General features: G+C 34.4%; 1 protein-coding gene across 7 annotated transcripts in view; it reads right to left on the minus strand.

The window, feature by feature from the left end:
* The window catches only part of LRRC7 (leucine rich repeat containing 7), a 467,042-nt gene that overhangs the window by 53,267 nt on the left and 392,920 nt on the right, over positions 1-20,855 (minus strand). For 4 of the 7 annotated variants that reach the window (XM_081056903.1, XM_081056899.1, XM_081056898.1 and 1 more), the window contains 2 exons: positions 17,707-17,847; positions 8,223-8,342 (listed from right to left, as the gene is read on the minus strand). The exons of 1 other annotated variant lie outside the window; for it this stretch is intronic. In XM_081056903.1, coding sequence (XP_080913029.1) covers positions 8,223-8,342; positions 17,707-17,847 — 261 coding nt within the window. Of the gene's footprint in view, positions 1-8,222; positions 8,343-10,287; positions 10,352-17,706; positions 17,848-20,855 lie in introns of those variants that run through there. 2 more of the 7 variants (XM_081056904.1, XM_081056900.1) reach the window with 2 other exon arrangements.

The raw sequence follows: 20,855 nt of genomic DNA on the forward strand, positions 1-20,855 counted from the left end.
ACATTTACTTGTCATTTAAAAATGACATCAGTTTATTATTATGCTCAGAAAATTTCTACCATAGCCTGACTTTTGTTACCAAGTGAAAAATCATCAGAAAAAGTCGAGAACCATATGACTTCACTCATGTGGGATATAAGACTGAAGGCAACAAAGGAACAAGACAAACAAGTAAAGAAACAAAAACTCATAGACACAGACAACAGTTTAGTGGTTACTAGAGGATAAGGTAGGGGGGATGGTAGAAGAGGGTGAAGAGGGGGGATGGTAGAAGAGGGTAGAAGAAGGTAGAAGTGGGTGAAGGAGGTCAAATATATGGTGATGAAAGGAGAACTGACTCTGGGTGGTGAGCACACAGTGTGGTATATAGATGATGTATTATAGAAATGTACACTTGAAACCTGTGTAATTTTACTAACCATAGTCACACCAATAAATTTAAAAAAAAGTGGAAAAAAACAACAGTAAAAAAATCAATTCCAGTAGTGATTCGATTCAGCTATTTTAAAACACAAATGATGGCTTGGTCATATGGTCAATAAAAAAGCAACTTAAAATTTTCAAAAGATATTTTAGACCCTATCTTACTAAATATGTATATAAAGAAACAGGAAAATGCATTATACTCAGAAACATGAAGGACAATTTCTCAGAGAACAAAGATGGTGGCGTAGATACACACTGCGCTTGCCTCAACCCATGAATACATCTAAATTACAACTAATTTACAGTACAGTCAACCTGGAGAACCATCTGAAGTCTGGCTGAACAGAAGTTTTATAACCAAGGATATAAAATAGAAGCCACAGCAAGACTGGTAGGAGTGGCAGAGACACAAAACTGGCCGACCCCAAACCTCCATGTGGCTCATGATAACTGAAAGGGATATCTTGGCCACAGAGTTTGCCCACAGAGAAGCAAGAGAGTCCAGCTAGAGAAGTTAATCACCATCAAACCAGTATTGCAAGGAATATTAGGGGGACTTCTTTAAGACAGAAAAAAAAGAAAAGATAAAAAATGGGAATAATAAAATGGCAATAACTACATATCTATTGACAATTACTTTACATGTAAATGGATTAAATGCTCCAATCACAAACATAGGGTGGCTGAATGGATAAGAAAACAAAACCGTTACATATGCTGCCTACAAGAGACTCACTTAAGATTGAAAGACATACAGAGACTGAAAGTAAAGGGATGGAAAAAGTTATTTTGTGAAAATGGAAAAAAAGAAAGCTGGGGTAGCAATACTCATAGCAGACAAAATAGACTTTAAAACAAAAGACAAAGAAGAACCCAGGAATCCCACTTCCTGGTATTTACCTGAAGAAACCCAAAATGTTACTTCGAGGGGATGTGTGCATTCATATGTTCGTTGCCTCACTGTTTACAATCAATGCCCAAGATTTGGAGACAGCCCAGGAAGAATGGATAAAGAGGACGTGGTGGATGCCTGATCATGGCATTGTGCACCAGAAGCTAAACATTAATGAATGCCAACTATAATTTTATATATATAATGTGATGGCTCCGTGTGAGGTCGGAGGGATAGTGGATGGGGGGAGGAGGGTTCACAGTGTGAGGGATATAAATGATGAACGTCTAAGTATTACCTTGTCTTGTACACCTGAAACTAATAAATTAAAAAAAAAAGGGGGACGTGGTACATATATACAATGAAATATTGCTTGGCCTTGGAAGGGAATGGGTTCTTGCCATCTACAGTGGCATGGATGGACCTGGAAGGTATTGTGCTGAGTGTAGTATATCAGACAGAGAAAGACAGATGCAAGGTGATTTCACTTATATGTGGAATCTAAAGAACAAAATAAACAAACAAACAAACAAAACAGAAACACACTCATTGAAAATTTTGATGGTTGCAAGATAGGAGGGGTTTTGGGGGGGTGGGTGAAAAATGGGAAGGAATTAAGAAGTACAAATTGGTGGTTACATAGTAGTCATGGGGATGTAAAGTAAAGCACAGGGAATATACTCAATAATATGGGAATAACTATGTATAGTGCCAGGTGAGTACTAGACTAGTCAAGGGGATCACTTCTTAAATTATATAAATGTCTAACTACTATTCTGTACACCTGAAATTAATATAAAATAATTGACTGTAATAATTAACTATAATTGCAAGATTGAAAAAGAGAGGAAAAAGGTGAAGGGGAATAAGAGGTTCAAGTTTCCAGGTATAAAATAAATAAGTCATGGGGATGCAATGTATGGCATAGGGAATATAGTCAATAATATTGTGACAGTATAGCACAGAGTCAGATGGTTGCTGGACTTATGCTGATCACTCCTTTTGGTATATAAATGTTGAGTAACTATTGTGTACACTTGAAACTGATACAATGTTGCATGTTACTATATTTTTAAATAAAAATCTTAAAAAAATATGACAAATGCCAAAATTAAAATAAGGAATAAATATTCCTTCCAAGAAACTTATTAAGTTTCTTAACTTATATAAGTTTTCTTAACTTATATAAGTTTTATTAAAATTAAAAAAGAAATATTTCATATGATCTGAAAGAGCAACATTTCCAATTTTGGAACCTGCAGAAGACAGGATAAAAAGAATATAAGAATGACCAAAAAAACACATGTAATTTCTTTTAGTTTCTCCTAATGAGCTCCTGGGTATGCCTCAGAGATGACGAGCAACTTGCAATCCTAAAACCCTTATTGGCTGAGGTGGCATTATAGATGTGAGAAAATCATGGGCAAATTCAGCCTAAGGGGCAAGTTTGTGAGCTAAGATCAAATTAACTGCATTTTTCACACTTTCTTTTTAGCTGTGTCCATCCTGATGTTGACTGTTGACACCCATCTTTATTACTCTAGCTGCCAACTCATTATACATTTAACCTAGAATAATAGACATGGGGAAGGAAGAGTCATGCTAAGGAGTCAGTGATAAAAGGGACCTTTGAACGTCTAGTTGCTACATATTAATTTTTTTTCAGATTTAATACCACTAGGGATTTAAAGTCTCTTAGTTACCCTTTCCAGAAGGGAAATGTTTTAAGTTTCATTTGTTGTAACCAGTCACTTTAGCTTTTTTGCTGCAATGTTTTTCTGCTCTAACATTTTAACATATCTTTACAGTATTATCCTTCAATTTTAAATCTCTTCAGAGATAGTTAACCTATTTAAGACCCCCCATACTTTTAAAAGAGTTTGTCATTTCAGAATTAGGGAAAATAGCTTTGTCACTCCTATAGAGGATTCTATGAAATCAGAGTATCATGTCTGACTTTAAAATGAAAATTGTTTTCATTTATATCTTACACTATGACCTTCACACAATTTTCTTTTACATACAGGGGAGTAATCTAAAATATTTAGTCACCCATGTGACCCTGGCAAGTAACCTAACTTAAACTCTGTCTCTAAATGAGAAAGCCCAAATTCAGTATTTTCTTTAACAAAGTGAATACAAATAATACTGCTTACCTTATATGGTGGTTGTGAGGATTAGATGAAGAAATACACCAAAGCATTTAGCACAATGCCTGGCACAGCATACTATTTAATACATGGTACACAATAGTTCTTACCATGTTGACTGGGGCATAATCCAATAGACTGCAACAGTGAAAGCAGTGATGGGATAGGACTCTAAAATACCCGTACAACTTCTGAAAGCACTATTGTTTTCAGTCATTGCAAGTTTGTAATAGCAATTCTCAAGTAGTACTGCCTGGAATTCAGGGGGAGATTTACAAAACTGTGACATGTTCTTCTAGTAGTGATTCCCAGACTTTTTGAATTATTGGACACCAGAATTTGAAATTTTGGAGACTGACATAGCAAGAGACAAAGAATTTAAAACTACCACCTCGGTACTATCACACCATTAAAAAATACAATTTAACACCCTCAACAATTTGCCATGGATTAGACACTCTGGTACATAGGCCCGTGACAGATACAGGAACAAAATTCTTTCTGATAAACACTTTTTGTCTAATTTTATGTGTCTAAATCTCTGGGTCCACAGCTTGGAGGGTACCCACATTTGTTCTCCTATAGTACTTGGAGTACCGCTAGTCATAGCCATGAGTATTACCAATAATAGTTCAACTGAAGAGCTATTGTAGCCAGCACAGAGAGCCACAAGTTCAATCAAAGCCTTTCTAAAAGGGATTTCCACTGAATCTCTGCAGTGTCACAGTAGTTTCTGATCACAGTGGTATCACAGTACTAGTACTACAGAGTGGTCAGATCACAGTGGCAACATCACAATAGTATCTCTAGGCACAGAGATACAATTTAAAAAAATCTTTTGCAGAGACTTTGAGAAATAGACTAAAATGCAGTGCTGGCTACTTCTTCACCACTTATTCTCCTTTGATTCTCCATTTTATTTGTAGTTCAATTTTGAATTTTTCACTCTCACCTTGTTTGGTCTAATGACCACTCACTTCACGACAACTGGAAAAGTAACATTGACTTTAACATACATTCACTGTAGAATAAAATAGAAACCCAATAAATAATTTCACAATTTTCATACCTCTCTTGCTAAATCCTGCAGACAAGGCAAATAATTTCATTATGATTTTCATTTCCTTAGGTTAATTCTCATTCAAGTAATATATAATACAAAACTAAATTTGAATATTTAAAACATTCATTATTCTCTCTACAGTGTTTGGTAATAGGTAGACATATCTATTGATAGGTTCTAAAATCTCAGATTTCAGGCAAAAGTACTATAACATGGGTAGTCAGAAAATGCTTATCATGGTAGTAGGAAAAATATAAATATACTCATACACATGAAAGACATGATAAATTCTAAAGACATATTACATTATTTCACACTTGACAAGAAGTATAAAAGGTTAATAAAGTTTTCAGGTAGATTAAATAATTATTTTAGACTTTAATCCACAAATGTTTAATCAATATAAGATTGCATGGGGTTCTCAAAGCACATAGAAAACAAGCAAATGATCATCACGGTTTGTGTTGATGATATGATTAAACAGAATATTGTGGACTCTGACAATAGATTTCATGTAAAATGATTGTATGGATGGATGGATAATGTAAACACCTGTTAGTTCCATTTAGACTAATAAATGAATAAGACTTTCCTTTTATGAGAAAATTATAGTAGCCCTTTGCAACTATGTAAGTGCATACGGTTCCCTCCTTTGGTCAGGCAATCTGCCCCAGGCCCTGAGAGGTAGGTACTCCTTTAATCTCCTGCCATCACTTTCACCCTCTCCTCTTTCCTCATAAAGAAACAAATTTCCCTCCTTTCCTGTCCGAGATTTACAACTTCCTCTTCGCTAATGGCTTCTTCTTATCAGCTTTTAAATACGATCAGGTGTCTGCTATCTTACATATTTCTTCTGTCTTCCGTATAGTCTCTTCTAGACTCCACCATAATTATCTCTTTCGTTCTAATGGAAACTCCTTTCTGGAGTTTTCTAGGTTTCTATCTCTATTAACTCTGTAAAGAGAAGAACCACTTTTAGGATAAAGCCAACAGTATGAATGAAAGAGTGGGGAGGGAAAAATCTTAAGTATTTAAAATTATATAATTGAAGACAAAGACTGAGCCTTAGCCTACATGCTGACTGCTTTTTATGTTAATTAAATATTTTTTTTAATGTTCAAGACTGTTTTTCTTGTATTTTCTATCACTTGCAATGGAAACAACCCTACCGATAAAATCTTTGGTTATTCCTTCTCTTTCTTTTTGCTAGGAACATTTTTGAAATGTTGGTATTCTATGGAGTTCTGTGTCACCCATCTGTCTCACTCACGTCTCAATTATAATATATGTTTTGGTGATTGCTAAGTTTGCATATCTAGCTAAGATTTCTCTCCTGAACTTCAGATAAATATATACAAATATCCACTAAACATTCCCACTCAGATGCTCTAAAAATAACTCAAATCAACATATTAAAACTTAACTCCCCTCCTGCTTCCACTTCCACCTATTACTCTTTTTGTATTTCAAGTCTCCTTGCATATCACCACTCACTTGTCCAAATCAGAAACATGGGTATCAATCTTGAGATCGTTATCTATCTTCTATGTGCTATGTCCAGCAAATTACAAGATCATGTTGGCTCTACCTTTTAAGAATATTTTGAATGTATGCATTTCTCTCCACCACCCGTTGCTTCTGTTTACTTTTCCCTGGATTACAACAGAAGTTTCTTAACTGGTTCAATTGCCTCCCGTTTTCCTCCTCTCCAATTCATTCTCTGAAAAGCTATCAGAGAGCTCTTTAAATGAAAACTTAATGTTGTCTTTCCCCTGTTGAAAATGCTTCAATGTTCCCCTTCCCATTCCTTCATAATACAGCCTAGCATGATCTGGCTTCTGCTTATCCCTCCAGCCTTATTTTACACCACTCTTTATTCTCAACTTCCTTTCATTTCTTTACTAAACAGGTGCCCTTTCCAGGTGCTCTAATAGCTCTGTACCCCATCTTCACAGCACTAATCACACTATATTATATTTATCTTCAGGGCTGGATATTGCTTAATAGGCAGTAACAAATCAGGGTGTTAACACTTATTTTGGGTAAATAATTTGCATTTATCTATCTATCTATCTATCATCTATCAATCTATCTATCTATCATCTATCTATCTATACATATGTATTTTAAGAAGCGCTGCAGTTATCATCAATGTTACAAAGAAATCATCACCTAGGTTACAAAGAAAGTATGTGATTATGTAGAATATATGTAAGTTAAGAAGCACAATTAGTAAATGAACACTTCTGACCTGAAGAACTAGAGTGTAAGAACCACAATTCCACTTAATAAAGAGAAAAGTACCAATAATACCAGCTTCCTCCCTCATCCTAACCCAGCCTCCCCTTTAGAGATAACCGTAATCCTAAATTTTATGTTAACCTTTCCTTTATAAAAATGGTTTTCTCACTCATGTACTTATGCCTACATAATGTATTTTTAGTTTTGCTTCTTTTTGAGGTTTATACATATGATATTTTTGATGTATAGTAACTTCTGAAATTTGTTTTTCACTAAAATTATGTTTCTAAAGTTTATATCCATTATCATAATTACAGTTAACTAATTTTTCATTGCTGTAAATATTCCTTTGTGGGAATAACAGAATTTATTACACACTTTCCTGGTGATAGGCATTGGGTTTTTCCAGTTTTCTACTATTATAAACATTATAAGTATCTTGTATGACATATACAGGAATTTTTCTAGAATAATATCTTGGGGGAATTGCTAACAGGTAGGATATGTGCATATTTAACTTTATAATTTGTGTTTGAGCTTTTTATTCCCACAAGAAATATTAAAGAGTTTCCATTGCTCTTACACTTGCAAATAACTTACATTATTCAGACTTAATTTTCCCAAGTCTAGTAGGTGTAAAATAGCATCTTTTCTGCATTTCCCTGATTAACAGATTCAGTTTTTAAAATGTTTATTTAGTTGTCTGATTCCACTTGTATTTTACGTATCTCCTTCCCCCCTTTTTTGTATTGTGTTATATGTCTTTTCTTATTGATTTGTAGGAGTTTTATACAATAGATTCTGGAATACTAGTCTCTTGTCCCTCATATATTTTGCAATTATCTTCTCCCAGAGTCTTTTTTACTCTATTTCTGTTTACGACTTAACATGTAGTATTATAATTACCTACTTATCACTCAGCCTACCTCACTAGACTAAAGGGGCCTAGAGTTAGGACACCGTATCTTTTCATTGTTGTTCCCCAGTATCTAGCAAGTGCTGCTTCTTGCTCATTATGTGTTTATTGAATAAATGATTGGATGAATGAATGGCTACAACTGTAGAAATGGTGAATCAATTTTTTTATAGCCAAATTTCATTTCATGCAAATTGGCTACTCCATGATGCTGAAGCCAAGGGAGTCAGAAATATATGTTACACACCTTTCTGTATTTGCACTTCAAAGATGGGTGTCAGGCATGAGTAACAGGTGCAGAGAAATGGCAGAATGTTGTTTATACAAATTTATTACCAGCTCTGAACATTTGGCAATATTCATTTTTCTTTCTTTTCAATGCACTTATAATGAACTAAGCTTCCTATAGTGGGATAATAATTAGCCTAAATTTATCACAAAGTTAGAAATGATGTTAAGACATAAGATATGGATTACATATTACAATGGATGTGCAAGGTTCATGGTTGGTGTCATTAACTTAAAATTGGTTACCTTTTTAGTAATGGTGTCCGGAGGTACATCCCGCCTCCCAAGAGGATAAGGATTCCACTGGCCACTAGGAGATACATCTTCTTGTCCATTGTCTAAAATGTTGCTTTGCTGGGACGGGGTCTATTGCAAAAATGGTATGGCATTCTTTAGTGATGTAATATAAGTTTATCATAGGTTTCTGAAAAGAGTCTCTAAGATTATGGTAACATTAATTTTGTTTAATTGTAGAAAAAAGTATATCCTGAACTAGAAGTATTATTATATAGAAGTATTATTATATACTATTTACTTGGTAAAAAATTCTAAATTGACAGCTTTTTGGAAGCAGTGAGAAATTCAATAAAAATAACAATCAGAGTTATGGACTGCATTTTAAAGAAAAGTTCAGATTAGTTATAGTAGCTGAATAGAAATAATCAGAATAAAGTCAACCAATTGTTAAAAACCACAACATTTAAAACTTGCTGAATTTGTTTCTTTCTTACCATTTAGAATATAAATTGAAACCATGTAATATACTTCCATATTCCAACCATAACCTAAAACAAATTTTATAAGGCTGTACTGATGCTGGGAGCATATAACTTGCACTAATCAAAAATGTTAACACTAGCATAGTGTAAGATTCATGACTTTATGACATTATCTACAGATAGCTCTGAGGAAAAATTAAAACATTAAAATATTGTGCTATTAGAATCACACTGTAAATAAACCATGGCTGTTTTGATTCTGAATTTATTTATATAGATCATTTGTGCATTAAATTTAAAACTATTAATGTATACGCATATATTTTATTTTTTGCTGATTTACTGCTTATTATTTTCAGCAAATACTAATGCCCATGTCATCATCATTATTAACATTAGATATTGGGGGGGTTCTCCATAGTCTGACCTGAGTAATAGTAATTAATCATACACCATGGATGGATTTAATAGTGGGATATTAAATCTTGGAAAAGGAGATTAACTTTTTACAAAGTCTTTTCTCTTCCCCTAACCTACAGGGCACAGAGATATTACTTGAGTTCCTGTGGGATTCTTATGTGGATGAGATATTATGTTTAGTGTTTCCTATTCCATTTTATGCCCATGTTTTGAAGGATCACCACAGGTAAATAAAGCCAGGTTAGAGGGTATATGTGCATCTCTACTCAATGTGAGGTATTGTCCTTCAATCCCAGAATGGGAGAACTGGGCCATTCTCTTTATAGCATGGCAGAGATGAGCTGCGTGTCAGGCCTCAACTAATTATATGGAGTGGTCCTAGGTGTTCTCCTATAGAAAAAACTATGTAACCACCTGATCTGTATTCTACCTACGTGCATTTTTAAAAAGCATTGCTTGGAACTGTTTTAAAATAGAATTGATTACGACACTAGATGAAGTTTTCCTAAGGTCTAATGGATGTAGGGAAAAGTAAGGCGATAACTCAATTTTCTTCTTGTACGTTGGCCACGTGAATTCCTTTTTTCATGAGCCTATCAGAACGTATGAACAGAGAGAAAATAGGTATTGAATTGAAGCTAGGAATGAATTTACTTGTATCTCTTTGTACTAAATGCTTATATTAGAAAAGAAGAGGGATCTCAAATCAATAATCTAAGTTTCAATATTAAAATACTGAAAAAAGTCAAATTAAATTCAAGGCAAAAAAGAATGATAAATATAAGAAAAAAATGAAAATCAAAAGTAGATAACACACTTAAAGTTAACCAGATAACTAGTCAATGCCCATCTGTTTTCAAGCATTAATTTTCTAGTCTTTGTCTTTTCCAGATTATTATGTTCACATGCAATTTTTCTAGATATTAAAATATGACAAATAAAATTACTTAAATTAACATAGTTTGCTAGGGTAGGCATTATTAACCAGTTGTTTTTTTTTTAAATTTTAATACCTACACTGTTTTTGACTTGGTTTCTTTGCCAGTTAATACATGTGTTAATACATGCGTTAATACCTGTGTTAATACATGTGTTCATCTAGCTAGGTGCGTGCAACACGGATTTTTGAGAAGTGGCTAGAATTCAACACAGGTATCCCTTTCTTTTCTCCATATTGTCCTCATCTCCATCTCTGTTTTCTCCACTAAACTTGGTTCAGCTGGCCAGACATGACTTCTAGGCACAAAGAGCGACTGAGGATTACAAAATTCTTTCTGGTGTCAAAAAAAGGCTAAAGCCCTTGAGTTAAAATCCTAATATCATGATGATATAGGCGCTTCATTAGTTTATAAATTAATCTCTTTCCTTTAAAAATTAGGATCAGCAACCACACCAATTTCTCTATATTATAGCCAAAGGAAACATAAACATGCAGACACATAAAAAAAGCAAAACAAAAAACAACTTTCACTAGACAGAAAATTAAAGATATTTCATGAAAGCAATTTTCTTTATTAATTTAAAGAATGTTTTGGCCTTTCAGCTTTTCTTAAGTGAGACACCCTAAGGGTGACTTAAGTTTGCTGAAATAGAAAGACCATGAAAATAGTTTATTAATGTTTGGGAGGGGAGAACCCAAAAGAGAATTATGTGGTAGGTTCACATTCTTTCCCAAAAGGAGAATAGCTATTTACAAAAAATTCTACTTTTGATAATGTGCTACTGAACTGTATATAAATGCAATTGCTCAGTTGTTAAAATTCTATGGCAGGTTAAAAGGAGCAACTGAAAAATGCAAAAAAAATAATGAAATTATCACTATTGAAATTTATTTCAGAGAAAATAACCAAATTGAGATTGAATTATTTTTAGTACCACGTTCTAGACACTCTATTTAGATATTTTAAAAGATAAGAATGAAATCTTTTTTTCTTCACCATGTATAACCAATTAAATATAAAAGACATGGAAAATCATTACCATGCACCATTCTCTCAGCTTCTAAATTCTGTAGATCTTTAATATTTCAAAATAATAGATAAAATTATTTCAAAATAATATTTCAAAATAATAGATAAAATAGATAAAATGGGATTTAGTGAAAAATAAGAAATTTTATTTGTTAAGAAATTCAGGAATGCTGGTAAAAGTTTTGCTGAATAGAGGCTGGTCCCAAAGACTGCTGTGGGCACTTGTAGATTTAACATGTATGATTTGACTACCGTGAATAATCACTGTCTATCACAAGAAATAATATCTAATTTTGCTGAGATATAAACGTGTGTCAATATGTATGTCTGTCTCTATATATGTCGGTATACATATGAGCATGCATGTGAGTGTGTGCTTGTATGCACGTATATGAGTGTCCACATGTGAGTATATGTATATGTGTAGGATTCACAAATTAAGCATAAATGAGCTTGGCTGAGCCAATGGCTTTGCTATTGTCTACTAACTAATGGATGCAATGGAAGCTTGGGAAATTCACTTACTGTATTTTGTTGGAGAAATCTATGAGCATGGTATTAGACTTTGACACTTTGCAAAGGTCTTAGGATATACCCCTTAAGAACTTCAAGGATCTATTTTGCTTGGTAATTGGCACATAGTTTACGAAGAGCATTACCATAGATTCAAAAAATGTGTCAAAAATACTCTTCCAAAAAAAAAAATACTCTTCCCCAAAGTATTTCCAGTGAAATTATTTTTTTTCTGCATGTTCTTTGAAAAAAATAGGTATCATAAAGACAAATATATTCTAGGTTGGATCTAAATGATTATGATTTCACGAGGTTCAGTAAGAAGTTGGTAATGTAATGTCCATATGAATTTCAAACCAGCATTTCATTGTACTGGTGAAGAAGCATCTATATGAATAACATTATTATTTTGGAAATTTTAGCCACTGTCAGTGAAAACGTATGTGGTGTATAAGTAAAGGCATTTTTCATAATTACAAAGTTAAGGGAATCCTTTTGAGGGTAGGTAGCCAATAATAAATGCAGCAAAATCAATAGATACTATAGGCATGAGTTGTCCCAATGTGCCACATAAATCTTGCTTTGCTTTAAGCAGAAAAATAATGGCATGAAGTAAGTAACCCTTAGAACTAGAGTGAATAAATGCATATAAAATGTTGGTACTATTTGACTCTGAGTCATTTGCATTGGTTTAGTAAAAAGGACATTAGAAATTTTAAAATAGTTTAGATGCAAATATTGTTATCTAAATGTGTCTTATTCAAAAGGTGGTGCAATGAGTATCAACAGATAGTGAGACCATCTTACAGGCACATTTCTATGAAAAGATTATTAATACATATATTTCCATAATTTCAGCTTCCCTTTCCCTGAAATTATAATTTATGTTAGTGTCTATTTCAATAAGCCAATAAGCAGTAGGTACTATGGTATAATATTATCATGGTAGAAGTTAAAAAAGAAAAGAAACAAAATATCAATTTCTTCAGTGCAGAAGAGACCACATTCTTTGTATTGGCAGCCAGACACCTGCAGTTGGGGAGTTAGAAAAGGCCAATCAATGATTTCTTTCCCCCAGACCTCCTTGTCCCTGGGGCTACAGTAGCATGGATGATTAATTTATGATTTTCTTGGGTTCGCAACCTTTGGCCTTTCACTGATGCAAGGCACATTTCTTGGTGAAGGTGAGTGCTCAGGAAGTGCAAGTGGATCTGGAAGAGTGTATGGTAACTACTAGCATTTATCAAGCTAAGCTAAGAGAGCATGAGTTTGTAGAATACAAGGAATGATTTGGATCGTGGTATGTTTTGGATAAATTAATATATTTTCCTTGTGTATGCTCTTCTTTATCCCATGTTATCTGGACTGTTGTGAAGACGCTGTGAGATACAAATGGATATGATAAAGCTTTATCAACTATTATGAGTTATGTTCTAAGAACATGTCAGGTTTTATAAATATTTGAGAAGGCATCATCGTAGAGTAGAAACAGCAGGGAGTTGGGTGCCCAGCAGTCAGATTCAAATTCTACCTGCTACTATGCTGGATGCAGGAGTTATAATAGCAAAACAGTAAAAATGCAGGTGAGTTCCTTTTTGTGATACATGCAGTTTAGATTTCTCATCTCTACAATGGAGATAAATACTTCCTTTGAGGGTTTTTGTGAGGGTTGTGGGAAACAACATATTTAAAGTACCTCTTGGGACCAGGTACATAGTAGATTCTCAATAAATCCTAGTCTTTATTCTTCTCTCAAAATATTTATTTAGTCTACCATCAATCTGAATAATAAAAATGGTAGTTTGAACTGACATTTTACAATACAGTTGACTCTTGAACAACATGGGGATTAGGAGTGCCGACCCCTGTGCAGTAAAAAAATCCACATATAACTTTTGACTCCCCAAAAACTTAACTACGAATAACCCACTGTTGGCCAGAAGCCTTACTGATAACATAGTCAATTAACACATGTTTTGTAAGTTATATGTATTATATACTGTATTCGTACATAAAGCGAACTGGAGTAAATGTTATTAAGAAAATCATAAGGAAGAGAAAATACATTTTCAGTATTTATTGAAAAAAAATCCACGTATAAGTGGACCTGTGCACAGTAAACCGGTGCTGTTCAAGGGTCCACTGTATTATATTTCTCTCTGATAACATAAAATTTCAAGACAATAGCAGAATTCAACTACAACAGAACACATCTGAAGAAGCACATGGAACCATTAATAACATCATAGAAAGTTGCCTTCAATGCTTTTTGGAGAGGCAGTAAATAAATGATAAATGAGAAAATGAATGAATGAATGAATAAATAGAAAATATGAATAATTTTATAATTTACTAGCTGATTTATGTCTTTAATGTTCTGATCATAACTACTATCAATTTTGGGGAAATCAGAATAAGCATCAATAAATAAAAAAACTAAAGGAAAATGTTATTTATGAAACTAATTTTGTTGTTTAATTTATTCACATTCGTTTACTATCTTAAGAGTTTTCATAAAATTACATTAGAAAATGCAATATGCTGTTTATAGCACAGAAGCCTATATTTAGTTTGTAATCCATGAAAAATGTATACTTAACCTAGCATGTAATAAATATGAAAACATTAGAAATATTCAAAACACATAGCAAAATTGTGGGAGAGTCTTGCCTTTCAGTCCACATGAATATTCAGTACGCAAATACTTTATCTAAAGTACAGAGTTGTGCAATCTTCATTCAAAAATAGTTACATCCCTTAGTTTACTATAAATTTGTTTAAAAGAAAGTTGAGAAAAAAACAAAACACTAGAGGTGTTTTGGTCAACTGAAAAAAATAAAAACCCAAACCTTAAAAAGAAACAATGTGCTGAGTCAGGACCTCAGGTCACACAGATAGAGCTTTTCTGTCAATTACCAAAGTGGAGAGGTGGTGGGGAGATAGAAATCACAAAAAGGTCCCCTTTCTGGGTGCATAACTTAGAAAAAGACAGTCTCAGTGTAACAGAGGAAATACAAAAAAAGCGCTCCTTTCTTCTAATTGCAAGAAGTAAAGCTTGGCAAGCAGAGTGCGTGGGAAAAGAGTCTGATTTCTGTCCCTGAATGTTCCCTGGGGAGAGCACAACTGCACAAAAGTATGTGGCAACTCTATTTCCTGTGCTTAACTTGTACTACATGAAAACATTAATTTAGATTCCTTAGGATACTTCATTCATCCTTTCTCAGACACCCCAGAGTCATTTGCCATAACAACTAACTAGACATGGCCAGTATTATCATTCAGGAATTTTATGAATAAAAAGACAGCTCCAGGATTTCCATGAGAGAATGAACTGTTTTGTCAATTTTATCTACTGAAAATGTTTGCTTATAAATTGATTTTATTCTGTATTTTAGTGGAAGTCTCATGGCTAACAAACATTTAAGGGTTGCAAAGAATCATAAATCGATGATACTAATCTTTACTATCTTATGCAGCAAGACAAAAGTGCTGTAATAGGCTTTTATGCCTTTGTAAAGCAAAGGAAAATAATTTTTGCCTAGCTCCTTTTCTCCAGAGAAGCTTTCAGGGAAACTGAGCCTCAAGCATGGGACCAGTTAGCAATGGTCAGTGGCTCCAAGAAGGAGGCTCTGAGAGGCTACATCTTGAGAGAGGGTGTCATGAAACACACACACATTTTCCAGTTAAAGCAGCTCTGTAGAAGGGATATAACTGAGCACAAAGGTGAAGGGGCAGAGACAGATTGGAATCCAGGGGAGGAAGTAAGGCATGGAGTAATCTCAAACTGAGTCAGCACCACCCAGGGCCCACACATGATAAAATTCCCACAATGGCAGCAGGGAAGGAGAGTTGTCCCAGATGCCTAAACGCCTAAAGTGTATAGGCCTCAAACTGATCATTTTTGCTTATAAAATCTTTTGGAGGTAATGGGATAGTTGCCCTGCCTGTGTTCCTTTTTCATCCCCTACCTTCTTATTCTCTCTTCATGTGGATAACAAAGTATTGATTATAATTCATTTTCAGATGGAGTCTTTCAATACTTAAGTCATTCTTGGTTGCAATTTAATGTAGATTCTGAAGAGAATCCCTTTAGGTCATCTCTGTGCCTAACTGAGAAAGGCTGAAGTGTCTCTAAATATTATAACTCTGCAATATTTCTGTTATAGGCCATCTTAGAGCTATAGTAATCGTTCATGAATCCATTCTCTGGGTTACTGCAAACAACCTCAGAAAGTTAATATAGCAATACAGAGTTTCCTAAGTTATATCTGGAGATAACTTAGACATTGAGAAAAAGTACTTCAACGTGTATTACTATTTTTCAGACACTGAATATATCTGTATTATTCTACAAAATGATGATTAAAAAGGCTAAAAGTTAGTCAACTAAGGAGTTAGTCACATGATATAGTTTCAAAGGGCTCAAGCAATAACTTCCTTCCTTCTCTCTTATCCCACAGAATTTTTAAATTCCATTATTTGGGTTTAAGGATTTGAAATCTATGAATTGTCAAGCCCCCCAGAAAAGGGGCCTATTACATTTGTGATATCCCGTATATTCCTCAGTGCAAATACGTTTCAAGGCCTTTTTGAAAACTGGTCTTGTTAGGGCAGAGGATAAGAGCTCCGGGCATCTGAGAGAAGATAAACAGGTTCCATTCAAGTTGGAACTCCAGCAAAAAGGGTTTTGCTGATAGCGAGCTGTGTGCTGGAGCCAACTTGGATTAGCTCATGAGAGCCATCTGTACTCAAGGCCCAGCTCAGCGTTCAGTGATATTAAGTCAGTGCTTTGAAACTGGCCATCAAGGGAATGTTTATATCGCTGACACTGGCAAACACCACAGATCAGGGCCTTGCTTTTCTCCTTGGAGAGAAAGTTACCCATCACTTTCCTGCAACAGAAGACTGAGGACAGGAAAAACAACATTCAAGTGTTCTTAATTTTGTTAGTTATTTTTTAGTGTTGTTGTGCTCATAGTTGTTTTCAAAGTGATGAAAAGCTGTGAATATTAATGTCCCTTTGATTTTATTACTCAACTCACTGTAGGAAGCAAACAATCCAGAGTGATGGATTGTTATTAAGACTAATTTGACAATAAAACATGAATTTTAGGTCTTTTGACCCTCAGTTTCTGGGATGGGCATTTGTCCCATATGTTCACTAATTTTGTTAGGAAAGAAGTACTTTAGTAGGAAAGGAGGCTACTGTCATTCTGTTATCCCCATTTTGCATTGCTTCTTTCAAAAAAAATTACTAGGTTAATGACTATATTAATAATATAGTCATAATGACATATTGAATGAAAATGACTCATTAGTCTCCATGAAAATGTAACTAAGACAGAAGGCATTAATCAATTTAAACAAGAGAAATGTGCATTCTCAATTTTGCCTGAAAACACAAGCTGAAATGTTCCTTTGACCATGGAAATGTTTCCTTTTACAGTATATTCCTTTTCAAATGAACCTACATTTTTTCCTAAAACTATGTGACTATTTGCTTCTTTTCCATTAGCCTAGGATGAGTAACAATTTATTAGCTAAACCACAAACTTGTTTCTCATATTTTGCTTCTGTGTAATATTTCCTGAGAAGAAAATGGGCTGAAAAAGCATTTAAAAATGTTGACTCCTTAATTTCCATTCTAATTTAGGAGTCTCTCTTTTCCAAAGGAATCAACTGAAATTCCATAATAATTTCTGGCTGTGTTCTTGGAATGCATCAGCAAGAGAAGATGGGGATATTTAAAAAAAAAAAAAAAAAAAAAGAAAAAAAATTATATATACACATATATGAAAAAAACACAAACAAAGAATAAAAGAAAAATAAAATGAACAATAAGAAAAATGAGCCTTAAAGCAACACATAAAGACATGTACCTGCTCAATCCAAAAAGCAAAGCTATTAAGCAGGAACCTGATAACCAGTCTAGCCACAAATATTCATTTAGCAGCTAAAAGTTCAGGCTCTACATTATTTGCCGTTATGCTTTTGTGGACTCATGAGAGTCTTTAAGCCAGGTTGTACGTATAGCCTAAACACATTAAGTGAACAAACAACATTAATTGCCTTTGGTATGCTGACACATGTAGGGCAGTCCATACTTACTTTCTGAAGAGGTAGTTCTTGTAGATCAAATTTAGACTTAGTCTGCAAGTTTAAAGTCATGCTTCTGCCTGCATGCATTGCTGAAATACCTCCATAGGGCAGCATGCCAAGGTTAACTGTGTTGTGTTTGTAAGCAGCATTCTGAGTAGAGGAAATAATCATGTGACAGGGTGTGAACACATGCTCAACAAACTGATCATTACATGAACATGTTTAAATTTATAACATTTAACTTTAAGCGAGCAAACAGTAATTTTCTTTTTAAAACATGCACTTGATCAGACAGAAGCATACAATAAACAGTGTTAGTTATGCACATAATGAGTACCATCAAAAACTACAGAGAAGACAAAAAGCAAAGATACATTCTGTTTTACATTTGTTGCTAACTCAAATGCATAAAAATCTATCTCTTATGTATCATGATAGTAGTGACTTTGGATAAATGTTGGCAATCTATTAATTAAAAAAAATTCAAACCGTGATGTCTTAATCAAATTTTGTCAGCTGCAAATCTCATGGTCTCTTTCACATACAAAAAGGCAAATCCTAGCTTCTAATTCTGCCTTAACACTAATGCACTGTAATGTTAAAGCCCAAATCAGTCTCCTTTATTTCTCAGTCTATAGACTTAAATACAACTAAGGAGAGGAGCTGGTCAAAAAAAAAAAAAAAAAAAAAAAAAAAAACAACTACAAAACAACCCTCATTCAATCTGACCACTGGCTGATTGAATTTATTGATTAATTTAGGTAAAGCAGTCAAATAAGTTGTATGTGGAACCAAAGAGTCTAACATTTTTTGTTGCTTAAAAATTACATCTTAAACTGGACGTATTTCACACTGAAGCTAGAGGTATTATGATTTGAACTATTAATGTTAGTTATCTCATATACCTACATACCTATGGAAAACGTGATGTTTTCACTGTGGCTGCCTTTCAGGAGGTACATCTAAAGTTATTCCAAGTGCCTGACATTTACTTTTTTGTACAGAACTTTATTTAAAAATTAAACATTTTGGATGCCTGGTCATCAAATAGTTTCCATCAGTACAATCTCCACTTTCTACCTATCATGGAAATGTCATTCTCATATTTTTGAAGAAACAAATCTACAGAAATTAACTTAGCACACTTTTTAAAAAACTGTGTATTATTGAACATTAATAGCAGGCAGCTATTCTATTCCGAGGGCATTATTTGCCAAGTAATGATTTTCGGCATCCAAGTTTCATTTAACTCAACTGAAAGACGATTATACTCCTAATGGTGTGTTTATCTACCAATCATATTTGTTATGGATCCCTGACTTTTCATTGTCACTGTCAAAATTGAGGACACTGAACATTTCAATCTAGCACTGAAATGCTTCCTTAAGGTTTAAAATTACTCCAGGCTAGGGCTCTCTTAGCTTGTATAGAACAGTAGCAGTCTCAGACACATGGGTTCATGTTTTAAATTCTCCGTGAGGCTCTAAGCCTTGAAGAGAACACAAGCATCTTTTTATTGAGGGTGGTACTATGGAGCTGCCTCTTCAAATACCAAACGAGACCCTTAACCAACATTACACTGGGCTGTTAAACTTACGCAGTTCTCTTTTATGAGGAATGGACAAAGATCTTGCCGTTTCTAGTGTAACGATTTGATTTCTAGTGTTCAAATTGCTCAACTAAATTTCACTGGGACAGAAGCACATCATGTGTCTGGTACAGTTTGACTTTGGACAGAATGTTAAGTACCATAGCTACATCAAAACTAGTTGTACATATAACAACTGACTTCAGTAACTTGGATTCATCTTGTTGAGTAGGAAGTTTTAAGTAAGATACAGCCTGAATAGCTCAGTAACTCAATGGAGAGGAGGGAAGAATGTTACTTGGAGAAAACAAGAGGAAGAGCTTCTAGGATCCAATGGCTTGAAACAATACTTTACGGTAATTTAATTTCTTAGAATTAAATGAGAAGCTACTGAATATACCTTGAAATTACTCTGAAAAACAAAAGACAGACTGAGAAAATTATAAACAAACAAACCGGGGATACATGGAGACTAATTAAAAAGGGAGGTATTGTTACAGCAACGGAAGATACAGGAGTTACTTTTTAGTTAACCTGGGACAGGCAGGGAGGGCCTCCACACCTCTGGTGATCCAAATCCCCCTCACCTAGGCTTATCTTCCTCCCTCCAAAGTCCTGCTCCAATTAGAGGAGGCACCTACTTTTCAGTAGCTCTGATCAAAGGAGAGGAACCTTTATCTGGGAAACCAGTAAATAAATGATGGTACCAAACATTCGGAATTTTGTCTTTTCTCTTTTATGTTATGTTTTCACTTACTCCTCTGTTGCCTCAAATTGTTAGCCATTGTACATATGCTCTGAAAACCTTCTTATAACCTTGCTTGACTAATTCATCTTACCCTGTTACGTATGGTCGTGTCTACACAAGGCCAGAGTTCCCAAACAGTACTGTATTATTAGGTCCCAAATATTCTCACCCTCCAAGCTAACTGTCTACATGGATGGTGTAACTTGAGGTAAGTCATGGTGACAACCGAGCAGGTGTCTCCCACTGACAGCCAGTCATGAGGCTTTGATGAAGTTCCCTTCAATGGAACTGAGCACACCTATTTGAAACAGATATTCTGATGAAATATTTTGCAAGGCAGAACCAGTTTCCACACTGAGAAACTAACACCCACACCCACATTTTATTAGTTCACTCTTTTCCTAAAAGTAATTGTTTTCTTGTCATGTAGACACGACCTATAAACAGTGTAATTATTTAGAATGAGGATACCTGAAAACAGAAAAATCAGGATTAAGGCAATATGTAATAAATGCAGTGAACTGTGCAGGATGTCAAGAAAAGTCATAAAAACACTGTGTGAAGCATTCTCATGGTATACAATCACTCAGATTCCCAGTTTACACTGAGCATTTAAACCTAGAAAATGAGAACAAAAGGGCCTGTTTTCACAAAAAGAAGCTTTACGATTTTAAGGTCAATGCAGAGCACACCGAGCCTCTATGCCAAAGCTACCAAGTACATTCTGTCATGATGGTCACTGATCATACTTCTAGAAAATGAAAGAGATTTCTCTTAGAGAGAAGTAAACAGGCAACAAAAAAATAATTCTAGGCTTTATAC

This window comes from Rhinolophus hipposideros (assembly GCF_964194185.1).
Source record: "Rhinolophus hipposideros genome assembly, chromosome: 8".
Classification (NCBI taxonomy): domain Eukaryota; kingdom Metazoa; phylum Chordata; class Mammalia; order Chiroptera; family Rhinolophidae; genus Rhinolophus; species Rhinolophus hipposideros.